The sequence below is a fragment of the Halichoeres trimaculatus genome, unplaced genomic scaffold (assembly GCF_033239565.1).
Source record: "Halichoeres trimaculatus isolate MK-OKI-2021-1 unplaced genomic scaffold, fHalTri1.1 fHalTri1_scaffold_8, whole genome shotgun sequence".
Classification (NCBI taxonomy): Eukaryota; Metazoa; Chordata; class Actinopteri; order Labriformes; family Labridae; genus Halichoeres; species Halichoeres trimaculatus.
In genome coordinates this window covers 33,523,068-33,544,190 of record NW_027437186.1, presented here as the reverse complement: position 1 = coordinate 33,544,190, position 21,123 = coordinate 33,523,068, and the positions used below count along the sequence as shown (strand labels likewise).

General features: G+C 40.1%; 1 protein-coding gene across 2 annotated transcripts in view; it reads left to right on the top strand.

The window, feature by feature from the left end:
* Positions 1 to 13,848, top strand: part of wdr27 (WD repeat domain 27) — a 59,280-nt gene extending 45,432 nt beyond the window's left edge. For both annotated transcript variants that reach the window (XM_074675448.1, XM_074675447.1), the window contains one exon: positions 11,895 to 13,848. In XM_074675448.1, coding sequence (XP_074531549.1) covers positions 11,895 to 11,984 — 90 coding nt within the window. In that variant the 3' untranslated portion in view covers positions 11,985 to 13,848. The remainder of the gene's footprint in view (positions 1 to 11,894) is intronic.
* The last annotated feature ends 7,275 nt before the right edge of the window (positions 13,849 to 21,123 follow it).

Below are 21,123 nucleotides of genomic sequence, written 5' to 3'. Positions count from 1 at the left end.
AGCTGAGACAGCCTCTCTGAGTCCTGCTGGCCTGAGCTCAGCACAGCTGGAGCAACAGAGAACAGGAAGTGAGACAGTACAGACTTTGGGTCCCGTTGCAAAGTCGCAAGACCTTTCACGTGTGAGAAGCAGTATTTCTTTTTTAAAGGTCTGTTTTGTTCATATATCATCTTCTTCGAGATTTTCCCTGAAGCTCTGAGATGTGATTCAACATTAAAGCTGGTGTCAGGAACTTTGGTTTGTGAGGATTTTGGCGCCCCCTTTGAAAAAGTGGTACATCTCAATCCCTGTTTTCACCAAGCTGTTCAATTTGGTTTGTTTCAGTACGGCACACAATTTGTGGCGCTTCCACTGACTAATCCCCGGACATATCAACACGTATCAAACTACGTATATCGATGTACCAAACTGATCCGGGAAGGTGGAGCTAGAAACAGAAAGCTAGAAACCGTCACTTCCTGTGTGACAGCATTCCTGTATTTCTCTTGGTGGCTCACAGTCGTCTCTGAATCAAAGCTTGATTGCGCTTTGTAACAAAGAGCCACATGGAAATCACAAAGAAGACAAATTGCTGGATGTCTCTCGTTGTTGCTTTTTGTTTACTGTGTGGTGTTTTTCTTCTTCATTGGATTTTTTTGCGGGGTACACAGTGTCACACTGCTATGGCGTCACACTATTATGTAACTGGGGCAGCTATTGGCATCGGGCTTACATGCCACCTACCACAAGAAGGCACGGTTGGCTGTGGAAACGCAAACAGGATCAGGATTTTACTGATCCAAACCAGACTGCTTGGTGAAAAGGGGCTTTAGAATTAAAAGAAAAACCTCTTGAGTCTTTGCTGCAGCAAATCTACAAAAAAGCAGCAGATGATCCTGTTTGCACTTTCCTGCACAATATAACAATTACACAACATGCAGTTACAGTATTTAGAACTGCAACAATGATTTACAGTGCAGTTAAAGATGCTATGAGGAGGATCTGTTTTAATTTCACTCCCTCACTACCTTGTGGCCTGGAGTCTCCACACACTGTCGTAAATTACTTTTAGCGAGGTGTGTGTTTGTTTTGGAATTAAATGGAGATCAGATCGAAACAAAATTTCTTTGTTCAAGACAACTTTTTACTGGAAACAAAGCACCAAAGTAAGGGACTTATTGGTACAGTTATGTAGTGGTATGGTTTGAAACATGACATCAAACCAGCTATATGACAGTAAACACTGTCAGTTTGTAAGTAGTTTATAGACGTTTCTATTTAGCGCAGCTAGCAGCCTAGTGCTCTAAGACATGTCTGTGATGTGTAACATCAGTAAATCCTGGTTATGTCCTGCCAGTCATCTACCAAGCAGAGCTAACGTAACCTCACTCTTCATTTTATTGATAGACTCTCAAGTTTGAACAGACCACTGCAGAATAACTGCTGCATACGGGTTGGAATGGACATTACCACAAACAGATTAGCTCCTGTGTTATAGAGCTAAAGGCTAATTAGCCTTTAGCGGAGAAAAACAAATCTCTGTGTTTTATCTCCTCTTACTTAATAAGCCGGCGTGATGTTGTCACAAAGACCTAGATGTGCCGTAAATCAAACCGGTCCTGGTCGACCTAACCTGGAAGCTAAGAAGCAATTTAAAATAACCTGCAACCAGCAATACTGGAGCTGATAATCTCAATTTCAAGTGTGGATTACGACCAGGCATATATCTAGAAGGGAGAGTTTTCAAGATCACTTAGAAACTCGTAGTCATTACATATAAGCTGAAAGTTTGTGTGTCTACAAAGAAATACAAGAAAACCTTTCAGTGTTTTGAAGTAGCAAAGAATGAATGTATCACATGAAGAAAACTGACCGAATGAAAAATTTGTGCTGTAAACTTTCCTGACAAAGGTTAAGGTTCAATAAACAGTGTTATTGTTGTTATTGCGTAACCATTTGGCAGTTAGCAGTAACGTGACTTTGAAAAGGCAGATATATTGAACAGATTCGTGCTCCAGCTCCGTGATGCTAAAATAATGGAGTGTTCTGTGATTGTGTCAGCTTCAATAAACATTCAGGATCAGTTTAATGTTTTATTGTTCCCTGTCGTTACTTTCTTCTAGGAAAAAATCCCAAATTCAGCTTTTGAAGCAAAAGACACATGAAAAATCTGATTTTCTGCGTTATGCAACACTCCCTCCACAAAGAGCAGATCCAAAAACCTTTACAAATGAGGAGTACCAACACGGGCTGCCAGACTGGCTGGAGGGCAGCTGGAAGAAGAAGCAGGGAGTCTTAGCTGGCACTGCGCAGAGACTTTAAGAAAACTGATCTTTTTAACTCCATCAGTAATCCTCCAGATGGACGGTGTCCAAATGAAAAGATGTCTCATGTCCTCTGTGGTTGTACTGAGTCATTTTGTGACTTTTTATGTAATATCATTGTAAAACACTCAGTAGCTCGGTTTTGAAAAATGCTTTTTCAGAAAAACTCATTTAATTTTGTTGGTTTAATTGTTACATCAGATGAATCTAACAAAAAAAAAAAAAAAAGGATCAAGCGCTGTTAAAAACACTGGTAACCATAACGCCTAACCGAGCAGTAGAGAAGCAGTCTGGGTTCTTCATGTTGGAAAAAGATAACGGATGAAAACGAGTTACTTTACCCAACCTGGACAAGTTTCCCAGTCAGTTTGGGAGTTTTTTACAGACAGTTGTAGAAGTCCCTCTGATCCGAGTCCCAAGCGAGTAGCAAGTCATTTGGTCCAAGTCTCAAGCAAATCTCAAGTTTTTCTGTTGTGGGCAAGTCAAGTCGAGTCACAGGTTATATCACAGGTTTAAATCTTGAAGAGAGAAACCTTATCTTCCTAAAGTAAATGTCAAAAAATACCATCAGATTAGTCTTCAACTTTGCATTGAGTAAACCATCTATTTCAATATTATAATGGAGAGGAATAATCATATTTTAATGCACTGCGAAACTTAAATCTTATCAAGTGTTTTTGTCTTATTTTAAGTAAAAATGTCTTATGATACTTGACTTGAGCCAAATTCAACTGACCAGTTCAGAAAAATGTCTCGTTTCAAGTTATTTAAAGACAAAAATGAGGTCTGAATGGTTTGCAACAAGTAAAAAAAATCTGCTAATGGAACAAGAGAAAAGTTTGTTGTATTAAGACATTTAATCGTTTTAAGCAAATTTTTCTTGTTCCATTGGCAGATTATTTTTCACCCATCAGAAGCACTTCAGACCTCATTTCTGTCTTTAAATAACTTGAAAACAAGACATTTTTCAGGTGAATGCGGCTTATCCTAAGTCTAAAAAGGCATTTTCTACAGAAAATCAGACAAAACACTTGATAAGATTTCTGTTTTGTTGCAGTGTATGTCATTTATCATCAGGCACAAATTTAGCTGCCTATAGTGCCTGGTCATATGCATTTGTTTTGCTGGCATAGGGTCCTTTATCCACCTTCCAAAAGAAAAAAAATAACATAGCGGACTAACTGCAGCTATAGCAAGAGGAAAACTTCACGGGGGCTAAATGAGAAGAAGTAAAGGTTTAGAGTCAGAGTTATTTCCTCTGCTTATGAGTCAGGACTGGATGTTTGTAATGAAGAGTGATTAAGTGTTGGAAGATGGGGGCTTGCTACCATGGATGGATGTTGTTTATTCAGTCACATAGGCTACAGTAGACCATATCAATGTTTGCGACAGTGGTGAGTGAAATATTTGTCTTATTAGCATATTATCAACAAACATATTACCAACACACACACATGCACACGCTCATATGCTTATAATAGTGTTAGTTTGGTGAACTTACTAGGCTTCGTGCGCAGTCTTTAAATGCTGGATAAAGTTGGACATTTATTTTAGCGTTGCATATCTTGCATTGCGCCTTCCTCCCTTTTCCAGTGGGGTGGAAGTTTTTAAATGCAAACTGCTCTACTTATGGAGCAGGAGAACTGGCCACAGGCTCGGGGTTAGCTGCCATTATTAGCTAACAACCGCACTGTGTTGTGTGTGCCCATTGGCTGCTTGCGTGCTGATCTTGCTACACACCTGTCTCCAATTAACCAATCAATCAATAAAAGTGTGAACCTATAGTGTGGCAAACATGTTACAAGCCGTCTGACTCAGCTTGTCTCAAGTCGAGTCGAGTCTGACGTCATTGTCTTTCCGGTCAAGTCGAATTTCAAGTTTTTTACTTTTAAGTCTGAGCCAAGTTGCAAGTCGTCAAATTTGTCTGACTTGATTCGTGTCTCTATGACTCAAGTCTAATTTTCTGTTTTTTTAGACTTCCTAAAAAGGATGTAGCGATTGTGGTCACTGTAGTCTGCAGGAAATCTGGAGCAATGCTGACTGCAAAAGGAAGAAAATGAAACATGAACAAAGATAAAGCTAAAGACATGGTTAGTGGTCATCAAGCCAAAGATATCATTTGTTCGGTGTCTGTGGTCTCACGTATGATTTTGATTTAGTTAGCATATTGTTGATCCTTGTGGATGATTTGTTACCGGTTTATCTAGTTCCCTTTTCTCTTGTCATCCGAGTTCTTCTTTATCTTGTAAATTTTTTGTACAATTATGGTTAAAAAATCTCTCTCCACCATCCTGCTCTTACATTTTGACAGCCGTGGTCACAACAGATGCTGTCACCACGAGCAACAGCTCTATTTTTCATTCACAGACAGTTCATGCACTTGTTAGTTTAACCTTTGTGACCGTCTGCTCCTCTCCCCATCGCTCACGTCGATCTGCCTTCCTCTCTTCATCATGTACAGTGCAGAACATCCTGCTATGCTGGCATGTGCGGTGTTTTCATCGGCTGATGGATCGCATCTTTTAGTAGGGAAAACACATGACTCGATCTCGTCCCTCACATCTCCACAGACTCACTAATTCAGAGCAGCTTGCAGACAGACACTGTCTGTTGTCCCAGGATGCCAACATTAGTCAGAAGTCATCCCCACTGAAAATACAATCCTACTGCTTTCTTAATCATGCCTTTTATTCCGGCTTTGAACTAATGATTTGTGGTCTTTTTCTGTACTTTGGAGCCAGCTCTGTGGACTATAACTTAGATTATGCAACATGTATGACACGTGCACTTTCCCAATATGCAGTTCTTAAAAGTTCAGGATTGGCTTTTTATTCCATTTAATAAACATATAAACAAAAATAGATGCCATAAAAGAAAATGATGCCCACAGTTTAAGGTTTTTTATGCATGGTGTAAACTTAGAGATCATTAAAAGTCAGAGTTTAAGTGGAAAACATATGCTGGTAAATGAAATGAACATCTGTGTATCAGCAGTGACAGGATTACATAAGGACATCAGATATTGCTATCAATCTTAAAACAGTTATCAAACTCATGAGGACAGTTTTTCCTAGAAGTGGGATGTTGAGGAAAACAGAATATCTCAGCCGTAATGGCCCAACAGGACCCCATGCTGTACGTCTGCAACAAGTTCAGACTTCTGACCCTGAAGGTTGTCAGAAAGCTTCAGACCTCTTTGGATGAGCTGTTTCAGCCTCAGTAAACAGAGGTTGAAGGTTGCAGAGACGGAATGTGCCTGATTATGGATGTTTGCTTACACGAGAACCACAGTGTTACTGTGTCTTCCTGCACAATATCACAAAATAAGGCACGGACCATGACGTACTGATACAAAGTTTGATAAATTCATAAACTAGAGAGCACATATTGGAAAACAGAGGTGGAAATCTGGGGAAATATTTGATTTCACATGCTCAAGGTGACTGGCAGCTGGAAATCTTCTGCAGGTGAAGACTAGTTGACTAAAGGGCTCTGCACACCAACAGCGACTCAAATAAACCGCACAAAATTGAAGAAAAATTTGCAGCCGTCTCCTCCAAACAATGTCTTTGTAATCGTTGTCCTTGTAGGTTTTATGTCTTTTGTCGCAAAGGAACCCGGTGCTGGGACACGAACACAGTCAATGTTGAATGTTTTGGTATGTGGCGTGTCAACAACAAGCATTTTGATTGGTTGGATGTGAACTTGTTGCAAGTGAAACTTTGGAAAAATTGACCTCGGTTCAGAAAAATTTAAGCCGCAATTTTGCGTAGTGAAATAACGTTGCTGGTGTAAAAGCCTGCACTGAAAACCAGAAAAAAATAAAGAATGAGGTTGAAATACCTACGTAAAAAATGCAGGTCTGGTGTGCAAAGGGCCTACAGCTGGACAGGTTGAAGGGGAAAACACTTGATTTCTGCTGAAGATGCAAAAAGTATACATCACTTTTTATCTAGGAATTTTTAACAGCAACAAAACTTTTTCTCTCAGTAGCCTTGCACTCACTGTTGTTGTTGTTGTTGCTTCATGCTCATGGTTTTTGATTGACAGTGAAATACAAAGCCCAAGGATCAGTGTCTCTTAACTGCACTTTGTTTTGGTTTTACTTAAGTGAGACAATGAACAACATGGTGGCTCTTCAACAAGTGACCAAATCCAGGCCACTGGCAACCTCAAAGTTGCCCCAACCTTGACCAGCAAACATGAATCCGACATATTACAAATTAATGTAGCTGAACATACAATGTGCGTGAAAATAGACTGAAGGTGAGACATCGTGAGCACAATACTGATCAATATGGGGTTCAGAAAAGTAGTCATTCATTTATTCATTCATTCATTCATCCATTTATCTTCTACAACGTCTCCAGCTCAGGGTCATGAGTGGCTCCAGACACCTATGACCCTATCCTCAGGCAAGAGGCGGGGTACACCCTGGACTGGTCGCCAGTCAATCACAAGACAGACAACTTTTCACGCACACCCTCACACTTATGGGCAATTTAGAATCACCAGTTAAACTGATGAGTATGTTTCCGGACAGTGGGAGAGACCGGGGAGAACATGCAAACTTCTCACAGAAAGCCTAAACCAGGATTCGACCTTCTTGCTGTGAGGCAGCAGCACAAACTGGCCCACCACCATGCAGCCTAAAATAAGTCATATCAAAGCTTTTCTTTCCTTATATGTTATTTTTGGGGGACTTTTTATGCCTTTAAACAGAGGCCACAGGCTTTGAACCAGGGCCACCCACTTGAGGGCTGACATCATGGACCATGGCCTTAGCCATGTCTGTGCTCCAGTATTACATTACAGTAAAAGAAAATACATAATTGACCCTTCCTGGGCAAAGTTGTAATCTGTCTTAGTTGTTTATCAAAGCACCACTTTTTTGGGATGATAACATCAAACTAGATATTATCTGCTATAATTTGGTGTTAGTTGCAGGTTTGTACCTGACAGTGTTGAAAATGATGATGACCCAGTACATATTTCATATTCTTGATCTTAGTATCCAGAATATTGTCAGGATCTGGATCGTACTTTAACATCTGTCAGAAATTATGGTGACCTTGTCTTGTCTTGTTTTGCAAAGCAATCTGACCATTTGGTGGGGTTATATACACATATGGTGAAAACGACCCTATCTCACAATGATAAAGAATCCTGAAAAAAAAAAATCCCGGATCCAGACAGTGATCCTGATCACCTCCAAAATTTAATCATTTCTTCCTTATCCCATTTTTAACATTTCCTAAAAATTTCATGAAGATCTGTTTGTTAATTTTTGAGTTATGTTGTTTGCAGACAGACACACAAACTCTCCCAAAAACGTAACCTCCTTGGCAAAGGTAAACATTGACTCCAACATGAATCCAAAAAAGTTTCTTTCACCACTTAATTGGGACCAATTAATCTGCGGTTAGCTAACCGCCAAGCTTCTTCTGACTGCATACAGATAATCTGTACACACAGGCCTCCGTTCAACTGGCTGCCTGTTTGGAGACATTCATTTTTCTCATTTAATGCTGTTAATTCTGGCATTCCTGATATGCTCATTGCAGATGATAGAAGGTTGAATTACCAAATGATCGCGCAGCCTTATTCCAACTCCATATTTCATCTACAGATGGACGGGTGGTAAAACTGTGTGATTACACAGTCTAGTGGTTATTCATGGCAGTTGATAAAGGGAGCTGTGGTTGCTAATGGAGCTGCTCTTTGACCTCCTGAAGTTTTGAGCAGCTTTTCTAGCAGCCTGAGGGAGGAACCCAGACAGCTCGGCTATTGTTGATTAAGGTCATTGAGCAGGAGGTCATGGTGAAAGAAGACTCCTTGAAAGTAAAAGAGACTGTAAAAAGGAGCTGTAAAGCTTATTTTATCCTTCAGGAGGAGTGTTCAACGTTTTATGTGCTGAAAAACACCGGCCCATGTCATGCTTGTGTAGGTGTGATGTACTTAAAGCAGCCACTTCAGTGTAATCCCCTCATCTTTGGGCTCCACATACACCTGGAAACCTTCAGATACTCTATAAAAGAAGAAGAAGAAGCAGCAATCTATGTTTGACTTGGATGACTGCGTTTGACTCATGCACAGACCTCAGCTATTTTAACTCCCTTTTCCCAGCAAAGACATCTGCTTACTGGTAAAGGATGATTTCTTCTGCATAAAACAGCATGGGAAAAAATGTTGGACCATTGTTGGAGCGAATGTGTTTTTTATCACAACTTGGCAAATCGTGGTATATTTCACGATTCCTGCTGTTAGAATTCTTTGCAAAGATACTTTGACTTTACGACCACCTAGAAATGTCTGTAACCACCATCAACCACCGTGCTACACTGCAGATCTGCACGTTCCCAACAGCACTCTTTGCAGTTAACCAACACATAGCCTTTAACTGCAAAGTTCATAATTGTCTGGTTGAGTGTTCTGGATCTACACACCCTACACACCCTACATTCATGGAAAATAAGGGACATTCTGGTCTTTTTTGACCTACACTGATTATTTCATTGCACCGTGCTCTCTTCGTTGAGCAGTTACAGATCTGAATATGCATGATAAATCTTCCTCCAAAGGCTAAGTGGAGGGATTTCTGTTGCTGCTGATTGGCTCTCAGAGTGTTGAGGTAATGCTCCCTCCCTGCTCTACTGGCTGAGAGACACAGATGAGATAATCCTCCCTTCTTACTCAGAGCTACAGAGAAGTAGTGACTGAGCCTGTGTAGCCTGTGTGTCTGAGTGTAAAGTGTTTGGATATCTGTATGTTTAAATGTTCAGGGTGTGGGTCGATGTTAGTTTATTGACGTTGATAATCTGCAAACAGTTGACTCATCATGACCGGCACCGACAGGCTCTTTAAGCTCTTCTTATGATAACACAGAGTTACATAACAAAGTTCAGGCTGGGCAGACTCGCAATTTTATTATTGGTTTGTTTTGTTTGAAAAATTGCAGGAAGAGAATCAAGAATTTATACGGGACAAATTGTACAGATATTGACCTTAAGATGTGAGTTGTCTTGGAAGAAGCAGGTGTGCTGTTACACAACGTACTATTTAAGACAGAGAGCTATAAAAAGAAGAAAGATCTGTGACACAGGTCCTGGGAAATATCACTCATTAAAGTAAAATCAAGCCGTGACCTTCAGGGCTGGAAGTGAAGCCAACATAAAGGTGCCAGAAAGTGCAGTTCCCCAAGCAGCCACTAATCCCTATTATCCCTCTTTGTCAAGATTCATAGCTTTACAGCAGTAATAAATATGTTACAGTCTGGAAAAATATGTTAGTCTCAATGGTTTGTTTCTGTATCCATGGCAACTTTCCAAAGTTGAGTCTTTGCATAATTCACAACTTTAAAAAAAAACTCATAAAATGATATTTTTAGCTGTTTACAACACATCTCAGTTGGCTTTTGTGCAATATCTCCTCAGTGGAGAATCTGCAGCCCCTCATTTTTTCAATGCTGTGATCTAAGTGGTCAGGGTTCATAAAGGCCTGCTCTGATTGGCTGCCTTATTAATAATAATAAATAAACTTTGTTAAAAAAAGTTATTTTCAAACAGAGTTGCAAAGTGTTTTTTTGCACCATGGACCGGTTTAATGTCAGACAATATTTTCACGGACGGGCTATTCTTCTGTCTCTGCACTGGCGCTTTTACCCTGCCTAAAGAAATTTTTCAAAGATGTTTGTTTTTTGTCCATTTTGCTAGCTTTGGGGGTTTGGCGTCAAGAATGAGTCATAGACGGGTATGACAGAGAGAACCTGGTCATTTTTCAAAATAAAACATTGTTCAGAATCAGATAATAAATCAAACTGAAATAATGTAAGTTGAGTACTTTTTATGTGCAGCATGGTACCAATTGACCCACGAACCAGCACCAGGCCGCGGCCCAAGTGTTGGGGACCACTGCTTTAGGTCATAAAAACAAACTGTAAAAAGAAATAAAAGAGAAGAAGTAAAAGAGAGGTAAAAGAGAAATGTGAGGAAAAAATTAGAAATACATAAAAGGCTAAGACCACCACCAAATAAAGGAAAGGAAGCATTTGTAAAAAAAAAAAAAAAAAAAAACAAACAAACAAACAAAAACAATAGATTAAAATGATTAAAACAAATGGTAAAGGATTTAAAATCCTACCCATGATACTGTAAATAGTGTAATAATAATAAAATAAAAGCAGCATTTTGACGATTAAAACACAATCAGCTATAATCGTCAATAAAAGCACATCTATAAGAATGTGTTTTTAAAAGGGATTTAAAATATGCCTAAGGGCACAGAACAGGCAAGTGTAGAAAGATGCAGAGGTAGGAAAAAACAACAACAACAACAACAACAACAACAACAACAACAACAACAACAACAACAACAACAACAACAACAAAACGGTCCAGAAGAACCTGGAAAAGTATGCTACACATGATCCAGAATCTGACCCCTGACTGGAAGGAGGGCTTTGAAAAGTGTGTCTAAATTAAAGAAGTTTTATTTTCTTGCAGAGGGTATCGATGATGTACAAAATAAGCAATAAATTAAATCAACAAAAAGACAAATCTGGAAGAAAACTGAGATTTTAATTCTGTGTAGATGGATTCATTTAACTGCCAGTTTAATATACATGCTTAATATGTGGCAAGAAATTAGCAAACAACAAAAAATGAGTCGAGCAACATTATTAATGTATGATGTAAAATTTAAGAATTCTTTGTGTAGTTCTACAATTTCGTAAATCCAATAACCTTCTTGTTTAGATAACTATTCAACATAGTTTAAGTAGGCTATGTATAGAATTGTATACACTGTATTGTCTTTATTGTGAAGGCAAGGTAGATTTTGTGGCTCCAGAATGACTTTAATTAGGGATGCACTGATCATAATTTTCTGGCCGATCACCAATCTTTAAAAAGCCTGACCTGCTGATACCGATTTACCTATACCTTCAATCATCCAATCTTATTTTATTGATAACCATTGAATAATACCTGTGAAACAATAAAATCTGTTTGTTTTAACTTAAAACAACCAATAAAGTGTCCCGAGTTTTAGGTCTGAGAGCAAAAAGCAACAATGGCTGGCTGTCAGACCTTCCTGGAGGTTTATAAGATCAGTTTTATATGCAAGGATGGGACGATCACAGATACCCCAAAATTAGGGAAAATGGCACAGATCAATCTGCCAACTGATCAATCAGTGCATGTTTAACTTTAATCCAGGTGAGATGAGGCAAAGTGGCTCCTTTGATAATAAAGGTCGCAGACCCCTGACTTAGGTGTAGCACAAACTTGCAGCAATTGACATAGCAGCTGGCATCTGGCTTTAACCTTTGACACCTTGATTCTGCAAAATCAAAGCAAACAAGTAGCAGAGGGGGAAGCAGAATCACTTGAGAAGTTGGAGTGGTAGATGCTCCAAGTTGGGTCATTTTGGCTCTGAAGTTAGGATGCATAAAATCTCAGACTAAGGGCTTTAGGAAAAGTACATTTGAAAAAAAACCAATGTGTGACGTCACGATGGCTGCGCCCATATTTACACAGCGTATGTGGTTAAGCCTGGCTCAGTGTTACATTTCGTTTGCTCCCTGTCTTCTAGCTGCTGACGGGGACTCTGGATGGAAATCTGCATCTCTTTCAATCCAGCAGTGGGACCAGTCTGCCACAGAACACCAGCGCTCCTGTATAGAGCATCCCCATCATGAGTAATCACACCAGGCTGCTGCAAACACCATGCAGGTTTCATTAGAGGACTTGCAACCTCATGGCTAGGTTTAACTGAGAAAAGGTTTGGTTTGCTGCTTGAAGCATCAGAAATAAAAGTTTATGAGTGTTTGTTTTTCTTGTTTTATGTGCCTATTGTGTTCCTCTACCTCTGTGTTTTGAAATGTCACGAGGAGCCTCCCATCTGAGCTCACCCTCCTCTGTTAAACTTTCAGTATGTGCATCGTTAAACCATTTTCTTTTTGACCAGGATTCAAAGAGATGTCATTAGTTTGACTGAACATCTTGTCATTCAGCCTCATTAATGTCATCTTTTAAAAAATTACACATACGTTACACATTACACAAAACAATTTTAGAAGCAATTATCCATCCCTCCACGGCTCTAATAGTCAGATTGTTTGTTCTGTTCCTGTAACAAATGCTTTTTAAAATCATCGGTTGATGCTGCTCTATAACAGATCAGCTCACAGAGAGATGACATCAGCTGGGTGCAACCTCTTTCTCTGCCAGACTCACAGATGCTACTACTGTTCTCCTGACACACCCATCCTCATTGTTTGTGCTTTACATACTCTTCTCTTTCCTCAGTCTCAACTAAACGCCTGTAAAACTTTACTCTTATATAACAGGGTAAATTAGGACTGTGACACAGAATTTTAAAATGCTTATATGGATGTCTACATCTTGTTTTTGTTTTATGTCTGTAGTCAGTTTTCTTGTAAAGTGTTGTTTGTTTTTTTCAGGCTTTTTCCTTCTACACACAAGATCTATGTGGTGTGCCTCAAGGTTCTACTTTAGGCCCACTTTTTTGTGATCAGTTTATTTTTCTGCATGCTATTAGATATTTTTTATAAGTTATTTATCTGGCTTTATATGGCCTCAGTAACAGATGAGAGGACAGTGGGCAGCGCAGGAAACAGGGGAGAGTGGGGACAGACCCATGTAGGAAAGAGGCCGCTCGAGCGCTTATGTCATAGGGCGTGACTTAAACTCCTAGGCCATATCTGCACCTCGTTATTGCTTTCAAACAAATTAATGACCTTTTTTCAAAAAATAAAGTTGGATGATAAAACAAGCTTCCGTTGAGGTTTTGATATGCAAACCTGTAGATAGACGAGACAGATTTTTATCCAGAAGACATAACAGCTGCAACAGTTGGTCAGTATGCGTATTTTTGATGTCATACCCATAGACTGTATGTAGTATATCTCTATATATATATAGATTCTGGTAGAATCTGAGTGGAGCTGAAGGACAATTTTTTTTTTTACTTTTCTTCCGTGACTCTAATAACTTCTTGACTCTACCTCCCGACATATTTTACAATCCTCAAAAAAAATTCACTCAAACAGCAGCTGTCAATCATTGTTAAACGTGACGCAAAACCTTGTTTTTAACCTCATAACTAATAAAAACGAAACTTTTCAGAAAAAAAGAGGACTTGAAAACAAGGCAGCCAAATAATATCTTCAAATCACCACAACAATCAGATGTGAGAAACATTTCTACGAGGTGTATTAATTTTTTAAAGTTTGACCACAGCCCATCTAGAATGACTGGGGAGATGGATTTTTTTTTTTTTTTTTTACCTATACTGCAGCCAGCCACCAGGGGAGAGCAGTTTTTGTGGCGACCTCACTTCGAGCGGAGCAAGATGACATCCATTTATTTTACAGTCTATGGTCAAACCAGTATAACAATTTTTACAACGTCAAACAAGAAAAGAAAATTCGTCATTTTTTTAAGTACTGTGATGGCCTTACTGGCTCTCTGTTGGTTGGTTGTGTGGTGTATGTGTTTCTTCTTTCAGGAGCTGGTGGGATTGATGCAGGTTGTGGTCTAAGAGCACCTGGGCCCAATTGTCATTGTTTGGTTCCTTTGATTTATTCCTTTATTTCTTCCTCTGTTGTAATAAATTTAAGTGCTCATTTTCAAAACCACTCCGTTCCTTCTCCGTTTTTTTGTCTGTGGCTTAGAGTCGGCCGTGACGGTATCTACATGTGTTTCTACAAGTTGAATTTCAATATTTCAAAAATCAAAAACCTTGCACATTTTTAACTGGTTTGGCAAGCACAAAATTCCTGGTTCACCAAAGGATTGTGCAGCTCTTGCATCTTCTTAATCAGTGAAAACGAGTGAGACATTTTTTAATTCACAAAGCATGTGCAGAGGATTAAATGTTCTACAAACTGTTCTCCAAGCAAATCAGGTCCTAGTCTGTCAGTGTTTCTTTTTTTTTCTTTTTGATTTAAATGAGCCATGACACCTTCATAGGGACCAAAACAGGTTCTTTTCTGTTCCAATGAGTCTCATTTAACTGCTAATTTGCTAACACCTGTACTAACAGCACAGGCAGGCAGAGTGAAGTATTGAGCATTCGCTGAATGACGGTGGTAAAAGGGCTACGGTTGTTTTGAAGCGCTCAAAACATCACCTCTAGATGACCTTAATGTAAAGTAGCTCCTCAAAGACTGTTAGCATTATATGAGAAGTGTGTCTTGCCTTAACAGTGTTGATTGAACATTAAAACCCAATCACAGGGAAAGCTCTTCACTTCCTTCTTCCTTGCCTGGCGCCCTGGATTGGTTTCTCTGTCTCCTTGGACTCAGCTCTGTATTGATACAGAGAGCGCGCTTAGAAAGTTTGCTTTGTCTACCACTGACCTCAGCTTGGATCATAAAATGAAGCTTTGAAGTTGCACAACTTCATCTGGCAGGTGTCTTATCACAGAACTGATGTTATGCAGAAACAGAACTAGGTCGGCATCCTTTTTCTTTTGTCATACACCAGATCAAACAACATTTATGTACGTGCTTTTATACCACATTGATAAGGTATGTTCTGGCAGAGCTGAGTCCTCCTGTCATGATGAGCTTTAGTGTTCTTGAAGCAGCTGAGATGTTCCCCTAGAACTCAACATAATGAATTGTCCGGAGTAAATTTATGTATCCATGTTCTCTCTGTGCTTTATTGTGCTGCTGGAATTCATCTGCGCGTGTTTTTTGAGTCGATATCTTCTCTCGCATGAACTAACCTGCTACAATAAGATTCACAGAGCACATGTCCCCAAACTAGTGTGATATATTGGTGTATGAGAGCATTCCTGATCTGTGTGAGGTCGCTTTCTGGTTCACTCCCTGCATTGATCTCACCACTGAAGAATGACGGGTTTATTCTTGCAAATAAAAGGATTTCGATGATGGCCACACCCGCACATCATAAAGCAATCTGGCCTAAAGTCTGATCGCTCCAGTTCTTTGTCATTGGTTTAAAAGGGAGGAAGTCGGCCTACGTCCAAAGGACAGTGGAGACAGATTGTGTGACAGCTCTGAACAGAACAGAGAGATACAAATGGGGAAGACTGTGTTCGAAATCAATAATCAAATTTGTATCAAAGCATCATCATGAGTGAGGTATTTTTTAACGCCTCTTTAAAACCACTGAACACCAGCCCTTGTTGTAGAATTCAACTACCTGTGTTACAAAACAGCTCTTACACCAGGAATACACCAGATCTGTGGGAGTTTGATGCCTTGCTCAAGGGCACCTCAACAGTTCTTAGGGATTTATGCTATCACTTCTCAAGCTATCTGCCAAATTCCCAATCTTGGTCCAATGCTAGGGCTTGAACCGGCAATCCCCAAAGATCCCATGGACTGAGCCGCTGACGCCCCATTCCTACCCCCCACATCCCAATCATGAGCAAACCTCAAATCTGTTGACCCCTGGCCTGGCTCATTACGTCATTTTTTTCCGTTATAGTCAAGTTAAATATAATCTAGTGTCAACGCGGTTTATTTTATTTTGAAATTCACCTGATGTTGTATTGTGGTTTCAGGGCACAACTTCTTGTACTGCTCGATCTGCTCAGTACAAAGTGATGAGTAGTCAAAAAGAAAACTCTTGCGAATCTTATGTGGGGGGCTCTGACCTGACCAGTGACTCATCTGTTACCCATGTCTCTGTAAATAGCATGATGCTTCTCTGCTCTCTGGTTTTCCCTCAAGTGTTGGGTTAGCAACGCTAGTTTCTCAATCTTATTGATAGACATCTTGCATTCCCCATAACAGCGGATGGAATGACAGGACACAGTAGTACCAGGACGACGTCCTTATCTCCTTCTTCTTAGTACTCAGGGAACATTGGACCTAGCAACAGTTAGCATCAATCAGTGGCGGCTGCTGGTCGGTCAAGGAGGGGAAGCTCATTTTTTTTCCAGCCTACATTATAAATTTGTTTATTTATTTAAACATAAATTCCACCCTCAGTTCCTTTCAAGAAAATGATCTGTGACCCTGTCGTACCAACCAAGTGTTTTTTCCAGGGATTTTACCAGCGTTCTCTCAACACTCGTCGTTTTTAAGAAAGGTAAACTCGCTGGGTATCGATAAAGCCTCCGGATTAGTCCAGGCAAACAACTGAGAAGATGCTCCGGTGGAGGGTTATACTTCAAGTTCGCTGACTGGCTCATTTCACTGTCAATCAAAAAGGGATACAGCCTCAGACAGATCATCCAATCATCATGCAGAAGCCCAGCGTCCAGGCCAGCCCACTGCCTCATAGAGCCCAGCGTTTATCCAATGACCATCCAGTTTCCACAGTGGAACAACCCACTCTATGCTTCCCCGCTGAAGTCAGAAGACGCTAAGCGTCCGACTGTGTTAAAGAGCTGAGACGCTGTGGGGATGAATGAGAAGGAGGTGGTGCCAGTTACCTGTGATAGGAGCTGATTCTGAACAAAAGATGAAGGGATTCTAGCTCATATTTTGTCAATGAAATGTACAGCAGTACATACCTCCACTTTTTTGGGGACATTTTAGGGGAAGCTGAGCTTCCTTTGCAGTCTTAGAGCAATCGCCACTGGTGTCAATGTGTAACAAGTGAGACATTGAAAGTAATGACAGGCTCTGAATACAATGGTTACTAAAAAGGTAGAGTAATGAAGAGAAAGCTGCTGCAACAAGCTACCAATTGCTTTGCTATGAAAGGTTAACTTGTGGCCTGGGAGGTTAAAACTCAGCACATCCTTGCCTCAACTTTGCCATGTTTTGTCCAAGACTGCAGGTGAACACACAGCAGCACACAGTTTGAACATTCCTGCAATGTTGCATTTCCATGTTTTCTGGCTCTTGGACCAGAACCAGGCCTTCACTTTCCCTAATCAGAGCTCTCCATAAAAAAAGAAGATATACATCATGAAGCACGTGTAGACTAATGACTCCCAAAAGACGTTTGAGGATCTCTGCTTGTTGTTTTCAGTGTAACTCAAAGTCTAGGGAGGGGAAATTGGTGCACATGTTAAGAACTGCTGCCATAGTGCTGTAACTCATGCAGGTCTTTTAGAAATGTTTTCTTGATATTGCATAATATTCTGAGAGTCTTTCACCAGAAATACATATAAGGGTATTGGTATGTTTGTTTAGCTTTTTGATTGGCTTAAAGCTTTCAGCTGCTGCATTAATAAACACCTGGTGTAAACTAATACCTGGATCAGGCCTAAGAATATGCTTCAGAAGAAGCTTCAGGAACACAAAGAGCAATGGGTGGGACGCTGGAGTCCATGTGATGTGATGTGGTGGGAGCCCTAACAACGGTCAGGACAAAAACACAACAGAACTCGTTTTTAGGCCTCTAAAGAAGTGATGCGGGTCTTGAACTTTCCTCCCTAATATAAATTTTACCGACAAAACACAGAATGTTGTTTTATTTTACAGCATTTGCATAACTCCATCAGCAGCAGCAGTGCTTTGCAGCTCTTTGGGGAGACAGTTGCAGCAGTTAGACGCCGAAGGGAATCATAAAGCAACGCAACCTGCAGAAATTCAAAGTTCATCAACGGGAAGTTTATAACCAGTGAGCTGCTGTATCCAAGTGACTGTTTGTAAAAGCAGCTGTGCAAACACATGACAGCAGAGCAGAAGCAGTGATGTCACCAAAATCAAGCAGAGAAAAGTTGATTTTCTGCAGCATTATTTTACATAAAGTAACAGGAGCAACCTCTGAAGTTCCCAGCTTTAATTGCAGATCATCAGTTTTGTTGGGAGAATGTTTAGGAAGCTTTAATGTTCGTCTGCCTGTGTTCTTCCTTATGTGGTCTACGAATTACATACTCCTATTTTTGGCTTCAATGATACAGTACAGATCCCAGCATGCAGGACCCAGACTACCTTCCTACAGCACACAGGATAAATGTAAAGAATGGGCACTTATGTGGGGCTATGGAGTGACAAGCAGACAGCGAGATGTGGGAAATCAGCCTCTTTGTTCTGGGCTGCTGTGTGCAGACAATGACGGAAATACTGATCAGTAGCAGCTGGTGTCATCCAGGGTGCAAGGCATAAACTCTGGGCACCTAACACTGATAAATCAGCACACAACCTTTCTAAAGATAGCAGGAAAAATAGGGAAAACAGAAGCCTGTAACTTGAGATTGCTCAATTAAGGTCGAATCCCTGCAAAGTCTTTGTAATCCCTTCAAACAGAACGCTCATTTTGATTTATTGGAGCGTAAAAATAGAACAGAATGACAAGTCTGCCAAGTGCATGGTCTTTTATAAGGTAAGGACTCTCTGTTAGCTCCATTAAGCCAAGGTGCAAGAGCGAGATGAGTTGATAGTTTGGCATCTGAGTATAAACCATTTCACATTTCCCAGATTCATTAAGTCACCCCATCAACCTTTCACCTTCCCAACGATCACTCCTCAATAACAACCTCAACCATTAGCAAATTCCTTCAATTTTACGAGTGAATTTATTCCCTCACAGAGTGAATTTTATGCTTTCCTCTGTAATCATGTTGGAGGATTAACAGCACGTGTGGTGGAGCCAAGTCGACGTTTCCTTGTTTGTTTTTTTCATTTTTCTGCCACTCGTTTCTCAAAGTGAGATATTAAGTACCAGCTCATTGGCACAGATTTATGCGTCCTGTGACATACTTGCATACTGACATACTTGTCAAGTTAGCATTTGTATTTGGCATCAAAGAGGTTTCTTGAGCTTCTTTTCAGTCAGAACTTCAACTTTCACCAGGTAACTACTGTCAAGTACTGTTAATTCGGCCATGAAACGCACTAGTAAATAAAGCTCTAATGCAAATGATGTTAAGAGTTATTTCTTAAGGATGCTAACATCTGCACATGTTGCACTAAGATCCTGGCCAGCATGGCCCAGCAGTACTCACATGTCACTGTATCGGTAAGGGAGGTCTGGGCATGCTTGTGTTACCAACTTCTCTACAAGGAAAGTAGCTATTAACTGTCCTTAAAGCCACTAAATGACATCATAACTTAATTTGCATTTTTTGCAATATGTCTGCTATTGTAAGGGCTGCTGTAGGAGAAAGGGACAACATCATTGGAAAGACAATAAGTGAGTAAAAAGACACCTTAAGTATCCTGCTCTGATTGTACTTGGGAGGGACTGCTCTATGAGGACTGGGCTGTCTATGAGTCCTGTAGGATGGGGGCGGGGGGCCACAACAGAAACCCTGGCACTAGTTCACATCAGAATCTCCAAAAGTCTTAGATGACACCAGAGAAGCCACTTGATACAACGAGAAAGTTGCTAAGTTGGTAAACCACATGTGTCCCACACAAGTGAAAGGAGATGGGGTCTTTCCCACAGTTCTCAACCAATTTTGACAAACATGAGTGAAATTATTTTTTTACCAAAGGATGACCAAGTTCTGGTGCTGACCTTGTCGGCTGCATTTGTGAACTGTTGAATAGCTAACCCAGGTCAGGGGCTGAGGAGCTGATGATCCTCACAGAGAAAAAGAATGTGAAATGGGTGCCTGAGTTATGCTATAAGTGATGAAGAGTTGTATCCTGCAGCTTTTTTTTATCTATTTATTTGAAAGGGAACTTTAATTGAATTGAATTGAAAATCTTTAGTGTCCCCAATAGGCAATTTGATTTGCAACAGGAGTTAAAACACACACTCTTACAACTCAAACAATGAAAAAAAAGCATTAAAACAAGTATAGCACAATACACTTGTTTGTCATTTCAACCAGGCTTATCTACAACCTGTTTAAAAAAACATTGGCCACTGGGACAAATGATTTAAGAGATCTGTTCGATTTGTCCTTGCAAATAAAAGTGTACCCTCTCTTAGAAGGGAGTAGCTGGGAGGGTTTTCCAAAACGACCCTTGCTCTCTGAGTGGTTTTAGCTTCAAAACAGAGTCAAGATCATTAAGACTTAAACCAGTGGATTTTTTTTTTTTTTGCAAAAAACGGACTCAATAAGAGCAGAATAAAACATTTTAAGAAGCTTTTTATTGACATTGAAACACCTAATTTTATTCAGACAAAACATCTAATTTGCCTTTCTGATGATAGGCTCTGAGATGGGCTCAAAAGACAGTTTTTCGTCAAAGATGGTGCCTAAATATTTGTACTGCCTTACTATTTCAACAGCTGTACTGTTAAAGGTTTGAGCCGCCTCAGTTAGATTCTTACAGAAGTCCACAATCATGTCTTACGTTTTAGACACACTAAGTTGTAGATAAGCATCTTTGCACCATCCTCATGATCCGGCAGGAGTCAAACAAGCACAAATTAGTTGACATTTAGACAATGTATATGCATCCAATTTAGCCAAAAAGGCAAATTTTCATTGGTAGTCCCTTTGGCAGGTGTTATGTCACTCAACAGACAAGGTGGTAGTGGAGCTTTTGTGGTTAGTCACACCGGAGGAAACTTCCTATAGTGAGATACTGAGTGAGGTTTGAAAGAGAACTACTTAACCATGTTTTTCCATTGGCTGCTCCATGTCCAGGTCTTGGGCTGCTCTATTTACATTATCCTATTGAATTTTCTTTAAGTAAAAGCAAACATGAAGCCTACAGTAGTGATTAAGTTACAGTTACTTATGGTGGAAACAGAAGTTTCTTTGAGAAAAGTTGACGAGAACGGCTCTGAAGTCGAGGTTTTAGCCCTTCCAGCAAACATGATGCCGTTGATGGACACAGGCCCTGACTTCAATGACTGTTGTTCATACCCTGCAATGAACTCACACTCAGCAGCGGAAAAATGCCTCAGCACTTCATTTAACATGTTTTGAGTCAGTGATAACTAATGTTTTTTTCCTTCTCTGGTTT